At 41.1% G+C, this 18,084-nt stretch overlaps 1 protein-coding gene across 1 annotated transcript in view; it reads left to right on the forward strand.

Moving 5' to 3' along the window:
* Positions 1–18,084, forward strand: part of gas7b (growth arrest-specific 7b) — a gene marked incomplete at its 5' end in the record, with an annotated part of 61,353 nt that overhangs the window by 27,140 nt on the left and 16,129 nt on the right. The window contains 5 exons of the mRNA XM_083903481.1: positions 401–489; positions 2,919–2,972; positions 8,566–8,655; positions 11,806–11,921; positions 12,102–12,176. Coding sequence (XP_083759607.1) covers positions 401–489; positions 2,919–2,972; positions 8,566–8,655; positions 11,806–11,921; positions 12,102–12,176 — 424 coding nt within the window. The remainder of the gene's footprint in view (positions 1–400; positions 490–2,918; positions 2,973–8,565; positions 8,656–11,805; positions 11,922–12,101; positions 12,177–18,084) is intronic.

Here is an 18,084-nt window from a genome sequence, read left to right on the forward strand (position 1 = left end):
TGCAATGATTGGTAGACGGCGGTAGGTGGCGCCACATGACACCAAAACACGATTTCAAAACATAAACATGATTTGCAGTCTGCAAAATATTTTTTTTTAATGCAAATATTTTGTCTGTACTGTTGTTGTTGGTGAGTTCAGTTTGTTATATGAACATTATTCCTGAGTCTCTGTGACATATTAGGAGGATTTTATGGCCAGTTGCGTTAGATTTATTACATAATGCACCTTTAAGTTTCCCAATAGACTTTCAAACAATTCTCTAAACCGCGTCACGTGAAACATGAGTTTCACGTGAATAGACGTGTAAATTGTCTATAAAGTGATTCTTCACACGGTTCTCACCGTAAAGATAAGTGGATTTCTCCTGTGAAAAGATAATGATGTTTTTCTCTCTCAGTGAATGGATTTCACTCTGGTGGAAGTCCCTTACATCATCTGGAGCATTCACACAACAGCCTGGTGAGAAAAAGCAGCACAGAACCACAGGTGAGTTCATAATACTGCTATAATAATAACGTGAAACTGAACGTTTCCACTTTAAACATCACTGTAGAAAAGTCACTCAAGAACTTCTACTGCCGCCAATTTGGGAGTCAAATTTTCTGATAATATCCAAGTTTTCGTCCTCCCATTTCCGAATGTTACCTTGCTGATGACTGTTCGTTATATATGAAAACTGGAAATCGAGAATCTGACTTTTTAAAATACACGTAAACATACGTGCAAATTTGTCGAGTTTTCATACAAAGTCAACGCACAGACGAGGCGAGTGGCCGCTTCGACACGCTAGCCAGTTAGCGTTGACATTCTCTGCATGAAGTCACGCACTTGCCAGCGGGCCAGAGTTAGCTAACGCGAATAAAATCTGCTAGTTTTGTGATCCCATCACGATAGACGCAATCGGCGCGGCTTGACGCGAAAATAGTCTATAAAACAAAAAGCTACGACACCGAAGAAGCGAAATCCAGACTAGCATTTGTGGATTGATAGGTAGACTGAATTTATGCATCGTTAGCTTAAAAAAATTAAACGTTTTTTAACTTAACACATGGTAACAAGTCACATCGTGACAAGCACGATAAGACACGCTAACAACTAGCTACCAGCTAACGTTTAGCTAAAGTTTGACGTGATAGGTCAATCAGACACAGGCGATTGTGTTGTTATTGGTTGTTGTTATTCATCGTTTGGCTTTAACGTCCTGCTGAGCTTTACTCCGAGCTAACGAGGTAATGATTCAACTGAAATGAACTCATAAAACTGGGCAACAACAACAACAATAACGACAACACAGCGACCTCTTCCACAGCGTCTCCGTAGAGTCTTAAAGAGAAATGAGAGGCTACACGAGATGACAACACATCTCAGATTAGCCTCCTCTGTTCATTATTAATGTAGAGGCTGATGTCAGATTAATCCCTCCGACACAATCTGCTCTCGATCTTAATTAAGCCGGCAGCTGTGATCCACCCACCATTTATCCACGCTGTCGAAATCAGAATTATAACTCCTTACCCTGCTTTACTGTATCTAACACTCCTACAGAGACTGTCCTCGTACATGCAGGTCGTACGCAGGAATTACAACCTATATTTACGAGTTCATATCCAGCGCCCCCTAGTGGTAGCATAAATGACAGCAATTTAACTTTTACTTTTACATGCACTAATTTTTACTAATTTACTAGCCCTGTCTTTTTTGGCCCGGACCTCAGTATCGCTTGTGTTGTAGCAAATTGCCATTATTTATATCGCCACTAGGGGGCGTGTATAGTTCGTATTCAGTCGGAAATTCCGAGTATTTGTCGCTATATTTAGCGATTTTTTTCAGACCACCCTAGCGACTACAAATCCAGCGACTTTCTGGCCAAACCGTAACTACTACTTCGACCAGTCGCTAATCGCTGTATTCTTATTCCAAGTAAAATAGCGTCAGGCTGCGTTTAGCTAGTTCAGTAAAAACAAATCTGGTATATTTTTTTAAACTTTTAATTGCAATTCTGACTTATTTATTTTACAGTAAATCACTTGTGAAATGTAAACTGTGGAAGTGTTGCTACGCTGCCTGTGCGCGCAAAATACCATGTTAGCAGGTGTTGCTAACAGTGGCTAGCCTGAGATACCGGAGTGTTTTTTTCATCCGAGTTCTCAACGCAGTCGGACCACGCTCGCGAACTACAAATCCAGCAACTTTCTGGTCAAACTGTATCTACTACTTCGACCAGTCGCTAATCGCTGTATTCCTCTTCCAAGTAAAATAGCGTCAGGCTGCGTTTAGCTAGTTCAGTAAAAACAAATCTGGTATTTATTTTACTTTTAGTTGCAATTCTGACTTGTTTATTTCACAGTAAATCACCCGTACACATAGTTCAGTGAAATGTTTAACCGTGGACGTGTTGCTACGCCGCCTGTGCGTGCAAAATACCGTGTTAGCAGGTGTTGCTAACGGCGGCTAGCCTTAGATTGAGTGTAACACAAAAACTTTTTTCAACCAAACCAAACCAAACTAATCATAATAAAATAATGAACGGAAAGGAAATCAGATTAGAGATTATTATAATAATTATTATTATTTGTTATTATTACACACACACACACACACACACACACACACACACACACACACACCGTTTTGGTTTATCCAGGTTACAGGAAATCTGTTTAGTTTTGACTGAGTGTTAGAAATCACACATACACAGACTTTGTCACTTTGCTTTGCAGAAGTGCACACACTCACACACATTCACATTCACACACACTCACACACACCAACAGCAGCAGCAGCAGCAGCAGACAAACTGCCAGCCCTCGTCAGGAAAACAGCTCAGTGTGACGCCGTGCGCTGAATGCATCATGTCGTCAAATCCAGACGGCAGAGGTTTTGACGGCGTCTCCTTCTTCTTCTTGTCCCCGCAGACCCCGACGTCGTCGTCGCCCACCAGGAAACAGAGCAAGGAGACCACGGTCACGGTGAGTGGAGCCACTCTTTCATTGAACTACGTGTGAACTCATTATATTCACCCATCCTACGTCATGACAAAAACACATTTTCTAATTTTCTTCTGTTTTGTCTGAACACAACAGTCACTGAGATCTTGAGGCGTGTTCCTCATTACATTTACATGACAAACAAAAAAAAAAAAAAAAAATTTAAATCTAATTATCGTGTTAGTCTGACTAAAACCAGACTTGTGGAAAAAACATGCAAACAAGAAATTGCTAACACACCCAGAGAACGGCAGTTGGGAGTTTAACGGTAATTTGGTTTAATCCGTTCCATTAACTCCGGACGTCTGAAATGGGATTGACGTCACCGTCATGGATGCGAGCGTATCTGCGGCTAGGCTTGGTTAGCTGTTGTTAGCAATAACACCAATGTACACAGTATTTTTATTTTAACCCTAACCATTAGCCTATGTTAGGGTTTGTTGATTTGCTGGGAGTTGGAAATCCGGGCATTCCAGTTTAAACTTCCGACTTCTGACGATTAGCCATGAGCTGAAGTTGTTCTGTAATTGGTCAACTAGCCACGCGCCAATTAGGCACGAGCTAAAGTTTTTTTGGTCTGTAATTGGTCAACTAGCCACGTGCCAATTAGCCATGAGCTAAAGTTGTTTTGTTCTGTAATCAGTCAACAAGCCACGTGCCAATTAGGCACGAGCTAAAGTTGTTTTGGTCTCTGAAGCAATAGGTCAACTAGCTACGCGCCAGCTAACCATGAGTTAAAGCTGTTTTGGTCTGTAATAGGTCAACTAGCTGCGTGCCAGCTAACCATGAGTTAAAGCTGTTTTAGTCTCTGAAGTAATACTGTAGGTCTACTAGCCACAAGCTAAAGTTGTTTTGGTCTGTGAAGTAATAAGTCAATGAGCTATGTGCCAGCTAACCACAAACTACAGCTGTATTGGTCTCTGAAGTAATACTGCAGGTCATCTAGCCACAAGCTAAAGTAATAGGTCAACTAGCCATGTGCCAATGAGAGACGAGCTAAAGTTGTTTTGGTCTCTGAAGTAATAGGACAAGTAGCTATGTGCCAGTTAGCCACAAGCTAAAGTTGTTTTGGTTTATGAAGTAATAGGTCAACTAGCCACGAGCTAAAGTAGTACAGTAGGTAAACTAGCCAGGAGCTAAAGTTGTTTTGGTCCGTGAAGTACCAAGTCAATGAAAATACTAATAACACATCAGAAAATGAGTCATATCGCCACCTAGTGTTGTGGAGGTGGACTGTACTCCACTCAAATGTTTCCCCAGTCGAGCAGCTTGACTCGACTGTGCGTGGAGACGTAGTTATTGTTTGGTGCTTGTTTGCGGTTGCTAGGACGCAGAGTCACGGTGACATCATCGTCTCCATCAACCACAACATTTCTCTTCTGTCACTCACAGGTCGTCGCATCCTGTTTGTTCACTGACTCTGAATCAGCTGAGCTGCTGCTGCTGTGATGTTGTGTCACGTTTTAATTTGACTAACATCTTGTTTTTTTTATCACTAAACAAGCTTGATGAGACAGTGAAGGTGTGTGTGTGTGTGTGTGTGTGTGTGGGGGGGGGGTGTGTGTGTGTGTGTGTGTGTGATGTCTCGGTTTCCATGACAACCAGGTGATGTTCTTGATAAGCAGAAGGAAAGATGAAAGAGCGCTTGTTTCCAGATTAACTGATACTATATTTAGAAGAAGATGTTATCTCTGTCTTTTCAAACACATAAAACAGTTAATATCATAAGTTCTGACTTATTTTTATCTTTTTTTTAAGGAATATATTAATTGTGCATCATAAAGAGGTTTTTTATTTTAAACTATATAATCGGTCCATATCAACACAGACACTTTCATTTTGAAATGCTACAAAAACCAGTTGCTTTAATTTACCCCCCCCCCCCCAACAAATTCACCGACCCCCTACTGGCCACACGAGGTACTCATCAGCACACATCTGCGTACCATTACACCACAAAACAAAAGCAGATTTTAGCCATATAGCTAGAATTAGCTTTAGTTAACGGAATGATTAAGCTGCTTTTTTGGCTAGCTTTTGGCTAACTACAGCAGTTAGCATTCCCACGACTTTGTGGAGATGCAGGTCGCTACTGGGGATGCAATTATTATAATTTTTTTAAATCTGCGTGATTCCCTTTAAAACAAACAGGTGTCAAACTCGTGGCTCGCGGGCCATATACGGCCTGCTAAACAACTTAACGCGGTCCAGTCGTGAGCTATTATTTACATATTTGTATTCTAAATATTACTTTGTGAACTATACATCGTTTCCTTTCAAAATAAACCTTTTATAAAAAACAACAACAAAGTGGAATTTTGTGACAACATTACAGCGAGATTAGCTAAAAACATGTATGGATGACTGTGCTAATGGCCAGCAGATTTGACCCGGGAATTAAATTAGCACATAAACACTAAAAAAAAGACCTGTTGAAACTAAGGATTAACAATGTTTTTAACCAAAGGAAATGGGGACTATAATAGTTTACACTTCAGCGACACATTAGGGACGGAGTTTGAGATGTTTTGGAAACCAAAAACCATCTGAACTCATTGACTATCCAACACATTTTAATCTAAGGCCTTGGTCTTCAGCAGAAGAAACAGAGGTCACTGTCAAACCTCTGGACCTCAGCAGGGACGTCTTCGCCAAGTCCTTTAAATAAATGACACACTTCATGAGCCAAGATGAGGTTGAATGAGATGCTTTTTCTTCTTATTTTCGTCGTTTTCCCGCCAGTTTGAATCTAAATATTGGATCTGGAAAAGTCATCAGCGAAGCCGTATTTGTGGATTTGCTCTGAACGTCGGGGGTTTGGCGTTAGACGGAGCTTCTTCTCTCTTCTTCTGCTGCTGCAGACGAGTTTTAAATAGAAACATCCTCACTGCAGGCCGTTTACCTCCCGAGGTTAATTGGAAAGAATGCGAGAGAAGACAAAGGTCCTTTGTTCGTCTCCGTCGTCATCGTCGAGACGTTGTCTCCCTGTTTGTTGTCTTTTCTTTTGCGGGAGCGCGACGCCGCCGTGTTTTTGTTTGTTTACATCTTTGAATTGGCATCACTTCAAATCAGATTCTTCCAGTTCCAAGCAAGAAAACGGCGTCATTATTCTCCCGATTGCTGACAACTCTGTCGGACCAAAATAAGCACCCCGGTGTTATCGGAGTTAAAAATAAAAGCAGTGTCACCCACGCGTCACGTTTAGCGCTGATAAAAACCTGCGTCTACACAGCAGCGTCTTTTAACTCGTGTTCACTCCCACTGCAGACAAAAGCCAGACGTTCTTTCGTGCGTTGGTTGGTTTTTGTACTAAAACAAAGTGCAAAAACAGTGCTGGAGAGTCTCAGATCGCCCAGTTCACAGCAGGAAGTCCCTGCAGCAGCAGATTCAAACGTCAGTGAAGATTAATAAGTGCCGTCTTTGGCCCAAAACTATCAGCAGAACAAGTTTACAGAGTTAGAGCCAAACTCTGAATCCATAAAATGGTCGAGGCCGTTGTGTCTTGAGACGAGAGTTCAGGCTAACTTCATAAGCAAGTCCCATGAGGTAAATTACTTCATTTTAATATCGAGAATGTTTTAATGGTCCCATATTATACCTTATTTCTACAAGTTAATCAAGTTCCCTGGGGTCCTAGTGAACATGTCTGTGACATGCTTTGGTCAAAATACCATAAGGATGAGGCACCACAGCAGTTCGGCCAAAACAGCCCTGTTCAGAACGCTCGCTTTAGTACTATCTCTTTAGGTCCACCTTAAAAAAAAGTTAAACGAAACTTAAGGGACAGGAAATGACATCAGCCAAAGAGGCTACTGGGAGCTAAAAGCAGTTAGCATTTGGGAAAGTGATCATTTGCAGGGGGGTCGTACCTATGTTCCCCGGGTCCTATGTTCCCCATTTTTCCCTAAAAAGGTCCTATGTTCCCCGGGTCCTATGTTCCCCGTTTTTCCCTAAAAAGATCCTATGTTCCCCGGGTCCTATGTTCCCCGGGTCCTATGTTCCCCGGGTCCTATGTTCCCCGGGTCCTATGTTCCCCGGGTCCTATGTTCCCCGGGTCCTATGTTCCCCGTTTTTCCCTAAAAAGGTCCTATGTTCCCCTGGGTCCTATGTTCCCTGAGTCCTATGTTCCCCGGGTCCTATGTTTCCCGTTTTTCCCTAAAAAGTTCCTATGTTCCCCACTTTGTGGAAGCCTGGGCGTGGAGCTCCAGGGTAAAGGGTTAGGGTTAGGGTTAGGGTTAGGGTAAGGATTAGGGTAAGGATTAGGGTAAGGGGTAGGGTCCTATGTTCCCCGGGTCCTTTTGGGTGAACAGCGGGGAACATAGAACCCTTTTTTAGAGAAACGGTCCTATGTTCCCCGGTCACATACAAAGTGGGGAACATAGGACCCGGGGAACATAGGACCCGGGGAACATAGATACGGTCCCATTTGCAGGCTCTAGCAGGCACATTGCTGTCATATATAACATGTATCCACTGGACAGATAAATCCTCTGAGGCTGGGAGTTTGTGTAGAACTCTGTGCTGCACTGTGGAGCCAAGTATAGAACGTTTCGCGGACTTTGCGGTCTTCCGGTTTTCGGAATACCGTTTTCCCTCGACAGCACGGCGTTTTACGAACAAAGCGGAGCTCCGCGAGACAACAATTCCAGGAATTTAGCGCATTGTGACGTCCCGGTGAGCGAAGTTAACATTGCGTGTTTTATCTCCTGTACTTAGACTGAGGAGGACCACAAAAACATGAGTGAGTCATCTTTTTTCACACTTTGGCGACTGGTAGGGCCTCCAGAGTATCCAAATATAAGGATTTAAATGATTAAAAAGTTGATTTTGCGTAATATGGCCCCTTTAAAGTTCTTTCTTAGGGTTTAACTAACACTGGGTTCACACAGGGATTCCAGGATAAATCTGATCTGGAACCGTGATTTGCACCAAGTTCGTTTTATCGTCACACCTTCTGATCGTCACGGACGCTCAAAAAACAGTTCAAATAGAAAAATATTCAATATTTAAGATCTAAAACTGGGATTACCTCAGAACTTTTTGAGCAACGTTATCGACAGAGCTTATTCGATTATTTAAAAAGTGACCGGGAACAAAACTGACCATGTCTCTCTCATCAATTTTTAAAACAAATTTTCCTTTTTCCCAAATAATCAAGCCACTTTTGAAGATTTTGGCGAGATCGATACAGATTATGACAAATGTTTCATCTGTCATCTGAAACCAGATTGTCCTAAGGAGTGAATGAGGAATTGGGTTAAATAATCCCGCTGTTATTTGCCTTGATAAATGTTGCTCTAAATCTTTAAAACTGTATTTTTCAGTGCAAAAAATTAACATTTTTAGTTTTTGAGGACCTGTTTCATGTGTTAAATATTTAATTTACGCATAAATCTTTTATTTTAAAAACACTTTCAGCGCTGCAGTGCAGACAGTAAATGTAGATTGGGGAAACGGACGATTGGAGTTAGATCTCTTGTATTAATGTACGTCAATATGGTTACAACCATATCCTGTTATTATTCTCATTTAGCTGCTTTTTTAATATCTTTATCCCGTTTTCTCTGTGTTTCAGATCAACTGCGTGATGTTCCCGTCGCCGGTGTCTCTGCACGAGCAGCAGCTGCTGAAACCGGACGAGTGGAGCTACTGCGACTTCTTCTGGGTAAATTTAACCTTTAACCGTCTTACGGAGATCGTACTTTTTAGAGTTTACGGACCAAACACAGGAAAAGTGGAAGAAGATGAATCCACGAGAAAAACACGACCCCGAAATCCGTTTCATCTTTTATCTCAGACGTGCTGAGAACAAGCGTGGACGTTCAGAACATCTAACACGTTAACATACATGTCTGAGGCTCTGTTTGGACATCGCACACCGACACTGCAGGGTCATAATCTCCACCAGGTGTGGTACGAACGTGGAAGCCTTTAAGTTAAAGTCAGTTTTTACTTTTATGAACGTAAAAACTGACGTTTGGAGACTTGGAGGCTTTTTTGGGGGGGGAAATGGAAGCATCTTGAGATGCCATCTTTGAGTTTTTGTACACGCAACGAATACACGACTTGCAAAAGAATCAATCTTGGTGCAAATTGTGGATCCAGACCAGATTTATCCAGCAGTGATGGTCGTTTCTTGGGCTGCGTTCACACCAGCTCCTTCTAAATGGAATCCTAGTTTGTTTGCTAGGAAAGTCCGGTTTGTTAACCGAACTCTGGTCCGCCTAAAACGGGTCTGCAACGTGCGGCTAGCTTTAGCGATCAAGGCGACAAATACTAAGTGTTTTAATGTGTTGCGCATCGCATCCAACGTGGACGTAAAATGCGATATTAGTACACATTTGGATGTCCTGTCCGTCTTTGGATCCACATACCTTTTCCAATGGTAGAACTAGGTCAACATTTTGTATTTCTTAAATTTCACAAATGAAACAAACCATTGCTATTTTATACAGTATATCTGTATAAAAACCTTTATACGTGTTATTATATTCATTTTGTGGGTTCCAAATTCATTTTTTTTTGGTGGAGAAGCTACAAAAATGTCTCTTTTCAGCCTAAATGTTGCAGATCCCTGGCTTTAAACCGAGGTCTCGGTTCAAGTTAGCGGACTACAGCGCAGGGCATTGTGGGTATACAGATACAATATAATTCAAAAGTTTGGGGTCACTTATAGATGTCCTTGTTTTTGAAGGAAAAGCACTTTTTTTTCAATGAATCTAACATTAAATGAATCATAAATACACCAACTATACATTGTTAATGTGGTAAACGACTGTTCCTCCCGCGTCGAGCTTCTGCGGCTTCAGTTCCTTGGACTTAATCGCACTGAAGGAACCAGATCGCGACAGTAAAATCGTACAAAGAAGAACCCTTAATCATCACAAGAAGATCTGGTCGAGACATAAGAACCGTGAACAGTGATCATATTCAGTTTGTGTTGACCCTAAGTTGCTCGTGTTTACCCTTCAGCGTGCGATTCATGAAACAAAAACCCAAAAATGCATTTATCTCCGTACAGAATCTTCACATATGTGTCAATAGAAGTTAGAAAAGGTCAAAAAGTGAAAGTAGATGCTTTGAATTCCTCTGTGCAGCTGTTCCACAGACCCACGCCCTCATTTCATCTCCTCTGAGTTGAAGAACAACACAAAGCCTATGGGTTTGAACACTTAAAAGTCCCATAAATACATTTTTAAGAGTGTATTATTGTTCTCGAATAAACCCAAATACTTTAGGAAAGAAAGTCTGTTCATGCCATGTTGCTACGGCAGCCTGGATGGACAAACCAGCCATAGAGTTTAAGAAGGTTTTTTGTGTTTTGAAACAGAACCTTACCCCAAAGTCAGAGAAGGAGGACATCTCCTCTGCTACGTGAAGGCCATCGTCGCTGCCTGGAAAAGGGAGGCGTTGATGGAAATAGTCCTTTATCCATTAACTGTCACTAATTCTTACATACTGGATCTTTAATGCTGTCGCTGTGGGTGGAAAAATAGCTGTTTGTTGAGTCTCATTGGCCTTAGGAGTTCAAAGATTCACAGGCAAAGGTTTTCACCAGAGATAAATAAGCAATCCTCGTCCACAGAAATCCAAAACAAGAGTTCAAAAAGTGGAATCTAAAAGATTCAAAAACACAAGAAAGTTTGTTTACAGGCAAATCTCTGGTTCTCTGGCACAGACGAGAGAATACTGAGGGTTTGAATACGACTCACAAACCTGGGAACAATCAGGTAATCGAGGAAGGAAACATGGAGGGAAAGCCAGAGAACTACAAACTAAAATGGCTGACAGGAAGTGGAGCCGTTAGGCCAAGCTATTCCATTTTTAGTCGGAACGACTGAGAATTTCCAAGCTAATGAACTCGGATTTCCAACGTGTTTGTTTTGCGATTCGCAGACGCGTTGCTACTGGTTTTGCTAACAGTGGCTAGCAATAGCTAGCCTGAGATACGGTTGCGTCCATTTTTTGTCTGTCTTAATAAACTGGAATGCGATGAACTCGGGGGGTGTTAGCTAAGTGTTAGCTAACTAGGTCTCAAACACATGGCCCGTGGGCCAAATGTGGCCCCCAGTCAATTCCTTACGGCCCTTTTCACTGAACATCAACTTATTTCCGTCTTGTTTTGTCGTGTACAGATTCATTTTGCATCATGAATGCACTTTTTTGGAGCACAAACCCTCTTTCGCTCCATATAATTCCGTCACAAATATCATTATTGCGATTTTTTTAATTTAAGATGAACAGCTTTTTCCCCGCACAAAAATTTACTTTTTTCCACATTTCATTGGCCTGCAGTTTGAGTTGTAGTTTATTTTTTACATTTTTTTGCCTAGTTTTTAGGCTAGACGTCATCTGTCAAAGAGGCTCCGACACAAAATGAAATGGCTGACAGGACATGGAGCCGTTACGCTAAGCTATTCCATTTGTAGTCAGAGCGCTGAGAATGTCCTGTTTTGTCATGTACAGATTCAAGTTGCATCATGAATACACTTTTTTGGAGCATAATCTCTCTTTCGTTCCATACAAGTACGTCACAAATATCATTATTGCGATATAAAGTGATTTAAATTGAGCTTTTTCCCCCCACACAATTTTATCCGTCAAAGCATTAAATCATTAAATGCATTAAAAAGCCGGCGTGTGCAGAGGCTGCAGCCGAGTTTGTCAAGCCGATTATCAGATCAGATAAAGCGCAAAGAGTGAACGCAAACCTCGCGCAACGTATCAGCTCTGTTTGATTCCCGCGGCGACGCTCGTCAGTTACGGTGCGATGTGCGATGCTTGTTTGGTTTATTCCGGTGTTTCTCCCTCGCAGGCCGATAAGAAGGATCTCCAGGGCAACGGCTGCATCACGGGGTTCGAGGTTCTGCTGCACAAACAGCTGAAGGGGAAACAGATGCAGAAAGAGATGGCCGAGTTCATCCGAGAAAGGTATCGGCGTTCTGATCCGCTGTGTGGGCTTTTTTTCTTGAAAACCATCCACTTCTCTCATTAAACAAACCATTTCCTTCTTCTTCTTCGTGCTCATTCATGTACATCACCGAGTTGCACAACACATGGAAACAGTCAGAGTTGCATAAAGGCTAATGAAACTCTCCACTTCCCTCTCAGGATAAAGATAGAAGAGGAGTACGCCAAGAATCTCTCTAAGCTCTCCCAGATCCCGCTCGCAGGACAAGAAGAAGGGTGAGCGACTTTGTTCTGTCAATTATGTCCACACACACACACATACACTAACACACACACACATTCTCGTACTTGCTGCATACTGAGGACCAGCATTTCCACTTTATAAATCAACACAATTACAAATATCTACTTCATTAATGACATCTATAAAGAACGACTGAGACCTTATCGCAATAAATATCGCACCATAGAGACTCTCAAAATATCGTAATAAATATCGCACCATAGAGACTCTCAAAATATCGTAATAAATATCGCACCATAGAGACTCTCAAAATATCGTAATAAATATCGCACCATAGAAACTCTCAAAATATCGTAATAAATATCGCACCATAGAGACTCTCAAAATATCGTAATAAATATCGCACCATAGAAACTCTCAAAATATCGTAATAAATATCGCACCATAGAGACTCTCAAAATATCGTAATAAATATCGCACCATAGAGACTCTCAAAATATCGTAATAAATATCATACCATAGACTCTCAAAATATCGTAATAAATATCGTACATAGACTCTCAAAATATCGCAATAAATATCGTACCATAGACTCTCAAAATATCGCAATAAATATCATACCATAGACTCTCAAAATATCGCAATAAATATCATACCATAGAGACTCTCAAAATATCGTAATAAATATCGTACCATAGACTCTCAAAATATCGTAATAAATATCGTACATAGACTCAAAATATCACAATAAATATCGTACCATAGACTCTCAAAATATCACAATAAATATCATACCATGGAGACTCTCAAAATATCGTAATAAATATCGTACATAGACTCTCAAAATATCGCAATAAATATCGTACCATAGACTCACAATATATTGCAATAAATGTTGTACGATAGAGACTCGGAGGACCTTAGATAAAAACATGTTTTACGACCTAAGGAAGTGATTTCAGTGAAAACAAAGTGAGGACCAGCCAAAATGTCCTCACTTTGTAAAAATGACCTCACTTTGTTGGTTAAAAACCCTCACTGGTCCTCAGTATGCCACAAGTACAAGAACACACACACACACACACACACGCGGCTGCATGAAAAGATATGAATCAATATTCAAACGAAATGAGAAGAAATGAGTTGAAAGCGAAACCTGCCAGACTCACAGCTGCTCTGAGAAACACAGCAGCTGTACGTTTGTATTTTTGGCCTCTTTTGCTCTGGTGTAATTAATACGATGATGATGATGATGATGATGAGGAGGACGAGGATGTGAGAGGCTGTGATTTAAGGCCTCGTCTCTCGCAGCAGATGTGTTTTAATTTATTTTTATTTTTATTTTTTTTGCGGCACTCACGGCCCGTACGCACACACACACACACACACACACACAAGAAACAAGTTCAGGAGAATTTGCAGCGTAAACGTTTTTTTTTTTTTTTAATCCACACGGAAACAATGGAAACAATGGACTTTTAATAGAAAACACAACAAAAATTGTTAATTTTTAATTGCTATTAATTAAGATTAAGATATTGTAAAGTAAATTTCAGGAGTTTTGTCAGCAAAGTTTGGACTAAACCGTCCAGGCAACAGCTCCTGGTGGGTGTCCTGAGAGTGGAGGTCCTCTCTGTGATGCTCTGAAACCGTCCGTCCTTCCTGTAACTTCACTGGACGCTTTGATCTCAGTGCTGCAGCATAGTTTTGAGATTAAGAGAGAGTCGAGGAGGAGGAGGAGGATGAAGGAGGGGGTGGTGCGAGTGAAAAATGAGGGCAATGAGATTTGAGGAGACAGACTGTTAGCGGTGTGTTTTCGGGGGCCGGGGGAGTCCCTGCAGGGCGGAGAAGGAGTTTGACAGCAGAGCAGATATCAAGCTGAGGGCAGCTCTTTGTCTGATGAGGCTCAGGAACATGGAAAGAGTAACGAGGAACTCCTGAGAGCCACAAAGAGAAGACACTGTGATTTGTACGCCCACTGTGTTGTTATTAAACTCAGAGATTATTAAGAGATTCCACAAGGACGGTGTGAGAGCACACGGTGATGTGACCGAGTGTCAGAGAACACATTCTAACTCCAGTGTATAATAAGGATAATATGGAAATGTCTGTAAAACTGTCTGTAAAAGTCAGCAGCAGCGTTTTAGCTGAGTCGTGTTGTGGGCCATTAGCTTCTTTATGTTACACCGTTGGATAATTTGGTCTTTTTTGAAATAGCTTGACATGACTCAGCACAAATGTGTTGCTAACAGCTTAGTTTTAAAAGTCTAAAATAACAGTATCAGCCCTAGTTTTTAACCAGCTCTTCACAGAATATATCTTAAAGTTATCCAATAATGCTATAAAATCAGAGTTTGCACTTTATACTGACATAAAAACATGAACAGATTAAAAAAAGATAAACCTTGGGCCAATGCTAAATGCTAATACATAATGTACATGATACAACATTGGTCTGCATTTGCCAACATTACCTATAGCATAAACCAGAGGTAGCTGCCAGGCTAAAAACTGCTGCATGCTCTTTTAGCATGGTATGCTAATAGCATGGTATGCTAATAGAGCAAAAGCATTCTTCACTGTTATTAAATTAAACAGCCATAAAGATTTCATTGCTATGGCTACATGTTACAAACAAAGCTAGCTATGTTTAAGAGTAGATGCTATCAGCAAACTAAGCCTTTATTGTGTAGAATATCATTGAATGGGGCCTTTTTAAAGCTGTATTTTTTGTTATGGGATGGCTATAGCATGAAACATGTTAGTACGTTTAAGCTAAATATATTCTGGAGGAGTTAAGCTAGTTTTTGTTGTTTTGTGATGTGTAATACCAGATATTAATGCTAGTCAGTGGTTTTCCAGCTAGCCTGTTCTGGTAGCTTCCCCTGGTATATGCTAGCTGTATCATGTACATAACATTTCTGAATTGGTCTCTAATCACAAGATGTAAGATTAGCATTTAGCTTTAACCCAACTTTACTACTTTTTTGGCAAAAATTTCTCGTTTAATCTTTAACCTTTTCTGGCGTGTGCTAGCTAATATTAGCAAACGTAGAAATATACTATATTGTTATTTCTGTATTTGTCTTAATTGCTATACTACTTTGCTACTTTTTTGGGCACAATAAGCTCCTCCGAAAGCTAAAAATAAGAAAAGAACTGTACGTTTTGCATCAGTTTACGATATTTACAATATAATGTAAAAGTTTTTACATCAGCCTAAGAAGGTTTTTTTTTTTGCAGATTTAGCTCAGCTTATCCCTCCCCTGCACAGTTTACATGCAGAAGAGGTAACTTCTCCTCATGGCAGCCTAGCAGCAGAGGGGCGAGAGTGGGATGGATTTGTCCTATATAGAATCCAGATTATGCCGGCCAGCTAAATCTGCCCACACGCTGAAAAGTGCAGCACAATACTGTCATTATTCTCTCGCTCAGGCTGCTCTGTTGTCACACGGCACAATCGCTGTTTTGTTGGTCAGTTACCGTCCGAGCTCGCGGCCGCAGCCCCGCGGCCACTCGTCTATTTATTCCTGAATTTACCATTTGTTTGGCCGAGCTGTGGCTCGGTGGCATGTGACCGCTCTTTCCCTTCGGGCCTGTCGCGCTGATACGTATCAGCGCTGTTGAATGATTAGGAGTTCATTTTCCTACAGTTGTTTTTTTGTTGTGTTTTGTTGGAAAACGGAGTGTCTGTCACCAGGGACCGGACCACGGCGACCCGACAGATGTAATTAATTGAGTGTGAGGAACATTTGGAGCGTTCCAGCCCAGTTTCCACTAGTTTCTCATGTGTTTTTAATGCAGGGACCATATTGCGCGTCGGTCTGACCTTAACCGTATTTAAACACGCCATGAAATACTGCCTCGAAAATTCCTGCTGAATTAACAACCTCGCCTGGATCTCCACTTGAAAAGCTAGTGAAATAAAGGCCAGAAACGGGGATTAATCAACTACAGCTGAATCTGAATGAACAAAATCATTCCTTCTACAGCATTGGTTCTCAAAGTGCGGCCAATGGTGGCCCGCAGAAACATTTCTGGCGGCCCGCAATGAATTACAGTTGATAGTTTTAATCCAGGAGCTACTAAGCTTGTTAAAGGGGAAATAAGTAGTTTATAGTGCCATCTAGAGGAGAGGCTGAAAATTACAACAAAGACCTGCTGCTCTGCTCACCCCCTCCCTTCCCTGAGCGTTACGGTATCCGCAGCTGGTCAAATGTCGTCCTCGTCGTCTTTCTCCGTGTCAGCAGATAAGGTTCGTGAGGCGAGGGAGAGGGCGGAGCTACCACGGCCGTAGCAGACGAAGCGGAGAGAGAGGAGGCGGGACTTCCGCTACAAGTAAAGAGACGCTTGATTTGTTCTCTCGCGTTTGTCCTTACAGGCTCCGGTAGAAACATGGCGTCTATGCAACCGCGGTCCGCGGTCATGTTATTTAACATGACTTTTTGAAACACTACGAAAATAAAACAAAAACTATTATACAGCGACTAGACAATGCAGGAGCACATAATATGTATAAAAAAGTGGATTTTGGGTTATATAAACCCATAAATACTACATATTGTACCTTTAAATGTTTATTGGACATTACTGGATACAGACCAATAAGTATAAACTGTACAACTGTATTTACTATGTCATAAAATTTTGGATGACATAGTGACACAGTATAGTATGACGTTTTTGTCCAATTTTGGCATTTAAATTTTTTCCCAAAAATGTGGGACGGCATATATGTAATTTTTGTCAAATTTTGGACCAAAATTTTTTTTGAAAAAAAATGTCAAATTTGGGACGGCATATATGTCATTTTTGTCCATTTTTTTTTTTTTCAAATTTGGGAAGACATAGTATTGTACAACGTTTTTGTCAAATTTTGGACCAAAAACTGTTTTCCCCAAAAAATTTAAAAATTTTGAACGACATAGTATAGTATGACGTTTTTGTCAAATTTTGGAACGAAAATTTAAAAAAAAACAAACAAAAAAGACATTTTGGACGACGTAGTATAGTATGTCGGTTTTGTCAAATTTTGGACGCCATAGTTATTACAAATGGGATTTCTTTCAGTTTTTTGTCTTTTTTTTCCCTTTGGCGGCCCTCAGTCCAATGTTGGGTTCCTAAATTGGCCCTCAGGTATCAAAACTTTGAGAACCCCTGTTCTACAGTATCTTTTGAATTGGACTTTGTTGGTTATGGTGTAAAATTGTCTAGATTTTCCTTCCCCAAATTGCGAGACCAATATTTATGTAACCTGTGTTAGGGTGCTTTCACACCAACAGCAGTTGGTGCGCACCAAACGATCCATTCGAACCAAAAACTCTAGTTGGTTTCGTTTTCGTTGGTGTGAAAGCATCAATCGCACTCGGGTCCGCACCAAATCAAGCGGACCGAGATCTGGTTAGAATGCGAACTCGGGTCTAAACCATATTCTGCAGTAAATGCCATGGATATAGCCTACCTTGTAGGTCTTTGGAGCAATCTTCGTCTCATAGTTAGCACGACCACATTCGTGAAAATAGCGCGTCTCCTCTGCCTGAAATGACGCGTTATACATCTTCGCCGACAGTGCATCAGCAGATTGTTTTCCAGACGCAGCCGCGACTCATTCTCAAATTGGATATTTTGCCAAAAATGGCCAATACAGAGAATGTAATAAACGAAGATCAGAGCAAGTAGCAATGTGCGAACGTGTTGCTCCATAGTGAGTCAAAATTGGCGCTTTTCTACCTGAAGATATAAACACATTGATGAAACGTCAATCGGGCCAATTTTGGTTCGTTTGCTGGTGTGAAAGCGGACCACACTGGAGTCATATGTTACATAATAACAATTGTATTGCCTGGTGCGGATCAAATAATCAAACTAGTGGCGTGAAAGCGCCCTTAGTCTCGCGAAACGTTACCATGATTCCAAAAACTAGCAGAACCAAAAAGATCT

This window comes from Microchirus variegatus (genome assembly GCF_963457635.1).
Source record: "Microchirus variegatus genome assembly, chromosome: 17".
Taxonomy (NCBI): domain Eukaryota; kingdom Metazoa; phylum Chordata; class Actinopteri; order Pleuronectiformes; family Soleidae; genus Microchirus; species Microchirus variegatus.